General features: G+C 36.6%; 1 protein-coding gene across 1 annotated transcript in view; it reads right to left on the bottom strand.

Moving 5' to 3' along the window:
- Positions 1-12,486, bottom strand: part of LOC121371666 (transcriptional adapter 2-beta-like) — a 33,008-nt gene that overhangs the window by 6,974 nt on the left and 13,548 nt on the right. Inside the window, exons 12-16 of the mRNA XM_041497730.1 lie at positions 11,690-11,754; positions 6,332-6,381; positions 2,261-2,301; positions 1,709-1,794; positions 1,256-1,318 (exon numbers count right to left, since the gene is read on the bottom strand). Of these exons, the coding sequence (XP_041353664.1) occupies positions 1,256-1,318; positions 1,709-1,794; positions 2,261-2,301; positions 6,332-6,381; positions 11,690-11,754 (305 nt within the window). The remainder of the gene's footprint in view (positions 1-1,255; positions 1,319-1,708; positions 1,795-2,260; positions 2,302-6,331; positions 6,382-11,689; positions 11,755-12,486) is intronic.

The following is a 12,486-nucleotide window of genomic DNA, read 5'->3' as shown; positions in this document are numbered from 1 at the left end:
TCATTATGTTTTGGCAAACTTACATGATGACTAAAAGTTTATGGCAAGTGAAAATAATTTTACTTGGGACATACATAATAATAACTCAACATTTTTTATTATCTTCTATTTATTAAACAAATTCAATAAGTGCACATTAGCAGTGTTCTCGCTGGGTGAAAATTAAAGGAGGGCGCCATGCAGCACCACACCCTTAAAAAAAAAAGAGGAAAAAAAAAAAGGGAGAGCTTGGGTGCCTCTGGTACAAAAAAAGTTGATACAAAATACAAGTGGACTCATGTTCTCGGTGTGTGATATTCACAGGCAATTCCGGTTTTTGCTGAACTGATCAAAGTTTTAATATTATTATTTTAATAAAGATTTCAAGGTATATGTAAAACAATAAAGATGTTTGTAACGTGATCTCTTAATGTGGGATAAAAAAAAAAATTCGTTTTATTTCCATCTTCATCGAATGAATCGCTTTGATATCGCCAACTGATAAAAAGTAGTTTCGTTTTTGGAAAGGCTATGTATTATTATTTGGCACCCAAGATAAATTATTTTAATTATAAATACTACCACTTCCATTGTTTTTATAAGCAGTGATATTCCCCCCAAAATGAAAAGTTTATAATATTTTATAAAGAATTGCTGAATAAACAGAATGATAGAAATGACATAAAGTAAAATTCATTAGTTACAACCAATTAAATCTGCAATTGAGGACAAAATATCAGATGATAGTTAATGGAAACAAAAGACAGAATGACCAGTCTGATCAAGTGACACATTTGGCGCAAAGTAAGGTGTTTTTTTTCAGTCGGGAGATTGCCGAGTTTATAACAAAAAAAATGCTTTCATTGCTCAAATAAAATATAACTTTTATTGTGTGTATCAACAAACAAGGGGATACATGTATGGGACAAAATAGAGGCTGTTAAAAAGATATAGTTAAAAATACTGTTAAACTGCATTACAGTAACTGTTGTAAGCTACTGAATTTTTTCGTCATTTGCTTTTTCATACACACAACGTGGCTCGTTTCTTTTGATGTCCAGTGTACAGAATGATGATTATTTTGGTGTGGAAAAAAGTGTGCATTTGGAAATTGTGGAGACAGGTGATGTAAAATATAGTAGGGTGCAGGAAAATAAAGAGGGGTGCAGAAAAATAAAGGAGGGCGGCAGAACGTAAAAGGAGGGCGGCAAAATGCTTAAATGGAGCAGCGAGAATACTGACATTAGCTTAATAAATTATTTACTGGAGAACTTACTTTGATAATGCAGGTCTTTATAGTACTATAGTTTGCCGGTGTCATACCAATATTGCTGCATAGCTGAAAATAAACAAATACTTGCATACAAAACATTGTTAAGCACAATCATATCATACTATACCATACCAAAGGTTAAAGTTAGAGCACTAGAGCACATTGATTATTAATCATTGGCTATTGGATGTCAACCATTTGGTAACTTTCACATATATTCTTACAGAGGAAACCCGATACATTTTTCCATTAGTAGCAAGGGATCTTTTATATGCACCATCCCAGTCTTTGATATACCAATTGTGGTGCACTAGCTAGAACGAGAAATACCATACCAAATTTTGTAAACCTTTATCAAAATATACAATAACACATTATTTACCCATTTCATTGCTTTATGAGTCAACAAAGGTACATACTGCATACTTGTGCAAGTCAACATACCAAAATGCTTACCTTTCTCTCTCGCTCGGACAACATATCAAATCCTGGTAACATCGTCATTTCTTTGGCTTCTGCTTCCTCTTCATCATCTTTTACTTCTGTAAAAACAGAGATACTCTTATATTTGTCTTGTCACATTAACCATTGTGGAACAAACAAAAAAGTGTTTTATGTTTAACAACACCACTAGAGCACACTGATTATTAATCATCGGCTATTGGATGTCAAACATGGTAATTTTCATAGTCCTAGAGGAAACCAGCTACATTTTTCCATGAGTAGCATGGGATCTTTTATATCCACCATTCCAGACAGGATAGCACATACCATGTCCTTTACAATACTAGTCGTGGTGCACTGGCTAGACCATTGTATAACAAACAACAAACCTGGATAGTTGAATGAAATTTTATTTACTCTATTATAGATTGGCTGTAATCATTTATTATATTCAAGCGAATTATAATGTTATTGTAACCTTCAGACAAATAGAATTGTTAAGGTACGTATAGGACATAAATAGATTATAAATATAAGAAAATAACAAATTTAACTTTCTCTTACCGTCGTCGTCGATGAGTATATCTAATTTTTCTACCTTTCCTCTGAAAAAAACAACAACATAGGGCATATATAGTAATTCACTGTGTATAAGATTAATTATACAGAAATGTAATAGGATCAATACTAAGACTAGGGTATAAAACAAAGTACACAACCACAAAATCCAGAAAAATTACTTTTATATCAAGGGCCATATTTGTCAAAAATGGGTAAAATTGCCATGAAAGTCAAACTTGATCTGTACAAGTACATGATAAAGCTATACACAAATTTTCAGCTCAATATCTCAAGGCATTGTGAAAAAAACACGCGGAAAACTATATATGGGACATACAGTTGGACAGACACAGAAGAACAGATATGAAACCTGTAGTCCCCTGCATTTGGACCGGTAGAGGACCAATAAAGATCATCTATGATCTTGGCAACTTCTCAACTCCAAAACACTAAAATTGCACAAAAACAGGTGCTATAAATCACATTACCTATAGTTATACCCTACCACACTCATGCAGACAGCTATGTTCTACATCAAACTATAGACAGCTGTGTTCTACATTAAACCATAGACAGCTATGTTCTACATCAAGCCATAGACAGCTATGTTCTACATTAAACCATAGACAGCTATGTTCTACATCAAGCCATAGACAGCTATGTTCTACATTAAACCATAGACAGCTATGTTCTACATCAAGCCATAGACAGCTATGTTCTACATCAAACCATAGACAGCTATGTTCTACATCAAACCACAGACAGCTATGTTATACATCAAACCATAGACAGCTATGTTCTACATCAAACCAGACAGCTATGTTCTACATCAAGCCATAGACAGCTATGTTCTACATCAAATCACAGACAGTTTTGTTCTACATCAAACCATAGACAGTTATGTTCTACATCAAACTACAGATAGCTATGTCCTACATCAAACCAGACAGCTATGTTCTAAATCAAACCAGACAGCCATGTTCTACATCAAACCAGACAGCTATGTTCTAAATCAAACCAGACAGCTATGTTCTATATCAAGCCATAGACAGCTATGTTCTACATTAAACCATAGACAGCCATGTTCTACATTAAACCATAGACAGCCATGTTCTACATTAAACCATAGATAGCTGTGTTCTACATCAAGCCATAGACAGCTATGTTCTACATCAAGCCACAGGCAGCTATGTTCTACATCAAGCTATAGACAGCTATGGTCTACATCAAACCACAGACAGCTATGGTCTACATCAAGCCATAGACAGCTATGTTCTACATCAAACCAGACAGCTATGTTTTAAATCAAACCAGAAAGTTATGTTCTATATCAAGCCATAGACAGCTATGTTCTACATCAAACCAGACAGCTATGTTCTAAATCAAACCAGACAGCTATGTTCTATGTCAAGCCATAGACAGCTATGTTCTACATCAAGCCACAGGCAGCTATGTTCTACATCAAGCCACAGGCAGCTATGTTCTACATCAAGTTATAGACAGCTATGGTCTACATCAAACCACAGCCAGCTATGGTCTACATCAAACCACAGACAGCTATGGTCTACATCAAGCCACAGACAGCTATGTTCTACATTAAGCCATAGACAGCTATGTTCTACATCAAGCCATAGACAGCTATGTTCTACATCAAGCCACAGGCAGCTATGTTCTATATCAAGCCATAGACAGCTATGTTCTACATCAAGCCATAGGCAGCTATGTTCTACATCAAGCTATAGACAGGTATGGTCTACAACAAACCATAGACAGCTATGTTCTACATCAAACCAGACAGCTATGTTCTACATCAAGCCATAGACAGCTATGTTCTACATCAAATCACAGACAGTTTTGTTCTACATCAAACCATAGACAGTTATGTTCTACATCAAACTACAGATAGCTATGTCCTACATCAAACCAGACAGCTATGTTCTAAATCAAACCAGACAGCCATGTTCTACATCAAACCAGACAGCTATGTTCTAAATCAAACCAGACAGCTATGTTCTATATCAAGCCATAGACAGCTATGTTCTACATTAAACCATAGACAGCCATGTTCTACATTAAACCATAGACAGCCATGTTCTACATTAAACCATAGATAGCTGTGTTCTACATCAAGCCATAGACAGCTATGTTCTACATCAAGCCACAGGCAGCTATGTTCTACATCAAGCTATAGACAGCTATGGTCTACATCAAACCACAGACAGCTATGGTCTACATCAAGCCATAGACAGCTATGTTCTACATCAAACCAGACAGCTATGTTTTAAATCAAACCAGAAAGTTATGTTCTATATCAAGCCATAGACAGCTATGTTCTACATCAAACCAGACAGCTATGTTCTAAATCAAACCAGACAGCTATGTTCTATGTCAAGCCATAGACAGCTATGTTCTACATCAAGCCACAGGCAGCTATGTTCTACATCAAGCCACAGGCAGCTATGTTCTACATCAAGTTATAGACAGCTATGGTCTACATCAAACCACAGCCAGCTATGGTCTACATCAAACCACAGACAGCTATGGTCTACATCAAGCCACAGACAGCTATGTTCTACATTAAGCCATAGACAGCTATGTTCTACATCAAGCCATAGACAGCTATGTTCTACATCAATCCACAGGCAGCTATGTTCTATATCAAGCCATAGACAGCTATGTTCTACATCAAGCCATAGGCAGCTATGTTCTACATCAAGCTATAGACAGGTATGGTCTACAACAAACCATAGACAGCTATGTTCTACATTATATTCACACAATTAAAATATGTTGTAACAACATTTACTACCTGCTACATTCACTCCATGCAGCAAAGCATTGCAAGATGTACTCCAAGCAGACACACATCAATTCTACAGAACTATATCTAACCACATCCACTCCATAGAACTATTATGTGCTCTAATAACCATGGCAAAAACAAAAGGTAACACACCACCATTAATTACTCCATGCAGTTTAACACAATTTCTGTCAGAATATATTCTGCAAAAAATACAAAACTATCGACAGAATCATGTAACGACTAATTTTAAGGAGTGCTCTCAACTGACAAGTACTGTGTAAAAAATCAACATAGGTCGACCACAATTTGTTTTCAGTTTCAGCCTGATCACCCGCTTGTGTTACTGTTATACAAATGGCACTATACCAATTGCACAGTTGTTATCAGTTAGTACTACATACAAGTAACTTCAAACCGATGGGTTATTCAAATATGACAGAGGTCAACCTACATGTAATCATCAAAGAATGAAAGAAAGAAATGTTTTATTTAACGATGCACTCAACACATTTTATTTACGGTTATATGGCATCAGACATATGGTTAAGGACCACACAGATTTTGAGAGGAAACCCACTGTCGCCACTACATGGGCTACTCTTTCCAATTAGCAGCAAGGGATCTTTTATTTGCGCTTCCCAGACAGGATAGCACAAACTATGGCCTTTGTTGAACCAGTTATGGATCACTGATCGGTTCAAGTGATTTACACCTAGGCCAGTTCATCAAAGAATGATTTCAAAAAGCATATCAGAATTTTGTAGTTTTTTTTTTATGAGGAACTATTTCTTAAACCGGACTATATTAAGCTGCTACAAGTAATGACACAACAAATGGTGGTGTGTTGCCAAATGACAAGTTCCACAAACTCTCTTCAAAGCATTAATTTCTACAATCCTCTTCACAACTACATTCACTCAATCAAAATATGTTTTAAAGTATGAACTACACAGAAATGCTAAAACATTAGAGGTTTACATTGCTTATGCATATGGTAACATGTACTTGTGATGTCACTTTACACAAACATTTGCTGCACTTGTAAACTTACTGTTTAGAAAAGATGTGTCTACCCATGTATGTTTAACAGTATGCTATCATAGTAATAATGAATAATTTTAAAGGAGATGGTGCAAATTAAACCATGGGTGTTTGATGTTGTAACGGTTCAAAAGAGGTGGAGTAGGATGTGCCCTCTTGATCAGCCTGTGATATATGTGAATTGTTTCATTGGATTTCATGCTCTAAAAATAAGTTCAAATACTTACTCTGCTTTTTTTGACACCATTGAGTTTCGTTTTGCTGGTATAAAGCTGCCCTAGACAGAATGAAAGAATTAGTTTACAACATTAGTTGTTCTATACAGAAGGAAATAGTTAGTTTACAGAAGTAGTAAAAAGTGCCAACTTTCCAGCAGAAGTGTACAAAAATATACATTTTGTGCATTAATTTGCCAAAGTAAAATGACCAAACTTATTATTTTTGGTTTCACAGACAAACCTGATCACCTGCATCATAATACAAAGTCACTTCATTCCCAAGTGGGTGATCATTGATAACTTGTGTAAAATATACATTGGGCCTTCAGTTTTGCTGAATTAAAATCATTACATCATCTATAATATGGTAACTTTAATACAGACCAAAAGCATGCATTTACCCATCAAATTAAAATATTTATAAACATGCAGTATCATCATAGAATAATTTTGTATGATCTTGATACTTAAACAATTTTGTGCATTTTATAAAATACTTCATTTAAAAGGAAACAATAATTATTTAATTTGACAAACAAATATCAAAAAATTCCTGAATGTTTGGTTTGTGAACATAATTAATGCACTGATGGAACTGAAAACACCAGGTACAACATATTTTCTAAACATTTTCAATCATTATATTTACCATTATGCAGGCATCGAAATAAGCATTGTGTCTGGTAACTCATTTACAGGTTACCACAAAATATGGCCTGGTAACCTATAGGTTACAACTATATGAAAGTTAGAATTGAATTCCTGTTACTACTACTTATTTATCTAGTGGGTGCTGCTTAAACGCGGATTGCCGAAATTGCTTGCAATTGCACAAGTGCGCACAAACATCGGTGCAATTTTGTACGAGAAAACGAAACGCGGAAATAAATTCATCTAGTGAATGCTGCTTTAACGTGGAATGACTATACCTCTTACACATTCCCATTGCGCATGTGCGCGAAGAGTACCGTCCCTTGCCGAATTGGACGGTATCGAGGCTATATACAAATTGGGGGGCATGATCGACAGTTGTCATAAGCGTCGTGAGTAGCTTCATAGGAGCTGTGAATCTTTAGTGACTAACATACATATTTTGTATAAGATGTTAAAATGGCTGCAAAAAATGGTCTACTAAAGTTTACATTGGAATAGTTTAAGACCAAAGGAAGTGAAACATTAACTTAGACAAAGTCTTTGGAGCCGCCTGTCAAGGGTATTTTAACAATGCAAAATTAAAAGATTCATACAATAAAATTAACTTTAGTGGAATGTGGGTTTTTTACTTTTAACAATTAGAATTATAGTTAAATACTCACGGATTTCCAATGATGTTTAATACTCCACATGTATCAGTATTTAAAAAAAAAACCAACATAATATCACAGCTCTATTTTCCTCTATCGTTTCATTAAAAAATACAGTCGTACAACTACTAATCAATGTTACATGTCTAACCACAATTATTATTTATTTATTTATGTATTTATTTATTTACTTACTTATTTATTTATCTTATTTTTTATTTTATTTTATTTTATTTTCACTATCATTTATATCAGACATACAACTTCACTTGAAATAATATCTGATATTTACAAAGTTTTAAAACATATATAAGCTGTCACACGCGAAAACCTACAACTTAGCATGATGTCAGAAACCTAGTAAATGTGGTTCAAAGTTTGACATCACATGTAAACGCGGAAGTAAAAGTTGACATGCTGTTTGCTTTGTTTGTTTTGAAGAATTTAGAAGATGACATCTTCTTCTTTACACGAAGATCAGTTTGAAGTAAACATATATCTGTATGTACAACAGTGTTTGGTTACTATTTTGTATTTTGTACCTGAGAACATTGGTAGAGATCATTAGCGATACCATCAGCACTTTGATACACATTTACAAGTATAGGGAGAAGTCCTATATATCGATATGGTATGCAAGTATCACATGTTTTTATAATGTACATGATTATACATAACAAAGTGCAGCAACCTTTCCAGGGTGGTAGACCCATGCAACCCGATACGATCCTAATTTGATATTTGGTCTAACTAAATGGCCCACTGAGGATCGAACTTTCAGCAAATGGAACCTCAAGACAGATGTTCTTGTTACGTTATCCAGGTCATTTGGGGACAAGGACTTCTTCTTTTTTTCATTTGAGCTGAACTCTCAATCCTGCGTGGGGGGGATCGTCCAATCCCCCCCCAATCCCCCCTGGCTACGGGCCTGACATGGTACTTAATATGTTTGCTTCAAACATTCAAACGAAGTACCTTATGACTGCGCATAATAAACCCTCATGAGTTTATAACAAAGTGACCATCCTGATTTTGTAGCTATATTATCAAGCTGTCGGCTAGTCTAATCTGTTATAAATAAAACTTACATCTTTCTTAGGTTAAATAATCTTGCTTCGAATTTAAATAGCTGTATATGCAATACAGTTACATTTCTGACCATTGTCAGGTCGGTAGCAACCAAGAAGTCTGAGGAGGACTATAGCTCCACTTTTATAAACCCGGTTTAAAATATGGCTTTTGCCCCCCCCACCCCCACCCCAACTAGACTGTCCCTCCACTACAGATTATGCCCCCTCCCCTCCCCAACTTCAGATATCGTTCCTACAAGCCCGATTCTAATGTTTTATATACCATAGCTCAACTTTCATATGTATCATTTAATTTTATTCCAAATACTGAAATTTTTTAAAAATAACTTGGTGAAAAGAAATCCCGACAAGAATCCTGAATGTATTTATCTGTATAATGCTTTATAAATATTTAAATTATGTTAAATACAATAAACATCTGCATACATACACGCACGTACACATTAAAGGCATACTGTCACGGATTTAAAAATGGATAATAAATAAAAATTACATTAATTGTTGGAAACCAAATCTAGCTATTGCATCACCTTAACTGAACTATGATGGAGTAAAATCCATGTCATCCCTCTCGGCAATTTTAGTTTTTGAATAATTCAATTATTTTTACAAAATGTCATTAATAAATGGAATATGGTGGTTATGAAGATGGTTGAATAAAGTACATTTATGGACAAATCAAATTATTTTTGTTCAAGTAATACTTTGTTAGACCATTAAATAGGTCAGTGGTTTGTGACAATATGCCTTTAATATTATTTCAGCCCATATCCAATATTTATTGTGTACAAATCCAAACCGATGGTTTGTTGGGCGTTAACAACAAAATATTTTTTATTTCATAAGCAATAATTCATAAATGTCTCCAATAAGTCTTGTTGGATGTCGACAGAATTTTCCTGTTCCCCACTGATAGAATAATTACTCATGGAGATATTCACATTCCTATTATGTGGCCTCTATGCCCTCCCAACTTGTCCACAGGTCTATTTTTGTGAGATCTCGCAGTCTGCGTCCTCGAGCTACCCCACAACAGGCACATTCGCAGTGGAATGAGAAAGAGGTCTATTGCACGCGAACATCGATGCAATTCCTTACGAGAAAATGAAATGCGGAAGTCCGGAATGCATTGCCTGGTTTCCGTTCGGAAACGAAACTACCGTTAAAGTTGAAAAGTCGACTTTTCTTACATGTCGTAACCTCCCGGTAACCTGGACGACCGTTCTCGACTTATTTCGATGCCTGATTATGTAATTAAAAACATGTGTCTTTACGAAATACCATTAATGAAAATAAAGGTAAATAATTCTTAAAAGAAAATTCGCTAAATTGCTTCCCATTTTGTTATATCAATATATCAATTGATAAGGAAATTATGCCCCATATAAGTAAAATTAACGGACAGACAGACAAGGACTGGCATATATAAAAAAGATGAAATAATCTTTGAAAAGCTAAAAATTATATTCCATACTTATATAAAGGTAATTTTTCTACAATTCACAACAACTAGGTCTACTTCGTGAAAACCACTTGATAGAAAAAGAAAAGTTGAAACTGGATGAACATCTGAAAAATCACATCCCTGTGATCTGTAGCCTATTCTCTCAGCAGTAAATGATTGATATTAAATATATATATACTCTTCAAAAAACGAAACGCAAAAGGGTACAAATGGGTTATAACTCCAATTTTATGTTTCCTACCGGTTCATGCTTTGTGAATATAAGGTCATTGCATGTCCCAAACACATTCCCACGGTTACATTCGATAAAACGCAGCTACTGTACAATAAAGTTCCAAAATGTGAATATTCGCAAAAACGCAGCCACGTGCAAACCATGTCACCACTGCACGTGCATTGTCTGCACGTGCAACATGAACACCGACAGTATAAAAGTGCAGGGTGTTCGCTTGCCTGGCCTCTGTATCTGGCTACTGTCACCTCCACAGCCGCAGCAATACCAGGTTTGCGCAGGATATCCGACCAGACCGTACGGAACCGCCTATGTGAGGTAGGAATTCGTGCCAGACGTCCAGTTCGAGGTGTCATCTTAACACCACAAAACCGTCGACTCCGACTGCAGTGGTGCCAGATTCATCGATAATGGCCTCAACTGCGATGGAGACAGGTGTGGTTCAGTGACGAGTCCCGATTTCTGCTCCGACGTCATGATGGAAGATGTCGCGTGTATAGGCGTCGTGGTGAACGTTATGCGGCAAACTGCGTGCAGGAAGTGGACAGATTCGGCGGGGGTAGTGTCATGGTGTGGGCAGCCATCTCACACACTGGCAGAACTGACCTGGTCCACGTGCAGGGCAACTTGAATGCACAGGGCTACATTGACCAGATCCTCCGGCCACACATCGTTCCAGTTATGGCCAACGCCAACGCAGTGTTCCAACATGACAACGCCAGGCCTCACACAGCACGTCTCACAACGGCTTTCCTACAGAACAACAACATTAATGTCCTTCCTTAGCCATCGATATCACCGGATTTGAACCCAATTGAGTATCTATGGGACGAGTTGGACCGACGCCTCCGACAGCGACAACCACAGCCCCAGACCCTGCCCGAGCTGGCAGCAGCCTTGCAGGCCGAGTGGGCCACCATCCCCCGGGACGTCATCCGTACTCTGGTTGCTTCAATGGGCAGGCGGTGCCAGGCAGTTGTCAACACACGCGGAGGCCACACCCGGTATTGACTCCAGATGACCTTGACCTTGGTGGTGTGTCCTATCACTTACTCACAATGGACTAGAGTGAATTGTGAACAATCCTGCAACATTTGGTAATTATCGGACTCATCATTCAATAATTAAATCAATTCTCCAAATGTTACGACAATGTGGTTTTGCGTTTCTTCTTTTGAAGAGTATATATTATAGATGGGTATATGATAACTGTTTATAACTTACAAAGTGTCTCATTTTCTATGTGCAGTACAGATAATGAAAAAATCTACTCACCATCTTCTTCTTGTTTTCTTTTTTCTTGTCTCTCTTATATATTTTTTCTTCTAAATCATCAATTTCTAAAAAATTAAAACCTAAATTTCAAATCCACCCATTATTAGGTTTGACACCCAATTTTTCATGATGGGATATCAGTAACCATAACATTCAATGATTCCTAGCATTAGAACAATAACAACCTAATATATATACTGAACAAAATAAGAAACTTCCGCTAACTTTGCTTGAACATAACTTGATGAAAACAAACCGGGGGAATAATTGTTATATATTCGTTTAAAGAGTGTTCCATGATGCATCGTTTGGTGCAAAAATCATGGCCATAGGTTAACAGAAACTGGGAGAAATTTTGACCAAGTGTGGTAGGGGTTAAAAAACAACAAAAAAAACCTTAATAGCGGGTATGACCACCTCTTGAATTGACCACTGCAGTGCATCGCAGGCGCATAGAATTGACTAAAGTGTTGATATCTGCCTGTTGAATATTGTTCCATTCCTGAATGAGCGCTTGACAAAGTTCGTTGACGTTAGCGGTTGGGTTGGGACGACGCCTCAATCGTCTGACCAGACTATCCCAGACATGCTCGATGGGGTTGAGATCAGGACTTTTAGCGGGCCAGTCATCAATGAAATCAATGTTATTTGTCCTAAGAAAATTTACAGTTTCTCTAGCTGTATGAGAGGTGGCATTATCATGCTGAAAAATCGAGATGTTGGCGTTGTTACGGAACAGAGGAATGACGTGATGAGCGAGAATGTCATCGTGGTAATGTTGAGCATTTAAATTGCCA

The sequence above is a fragment of the Gigantopelta aegis genome, chromosome 4, assembly GCF_016097555.1.
Source record: "Gigantopelta aegis isolate Gae_Host chromosome 4, Gae_host_genome, whole genome shotgun sequence".
Taxonomy (NCBI): Eukaryota; Metazoa; Mollusca; class Gastropoda; order Neomphalida; family Peltospiridae; genus Gigantopelta; species Gigantopelta aegis.
This window is presented reverse-complemented; position numbering and strand designations above follow the sequence as displayed.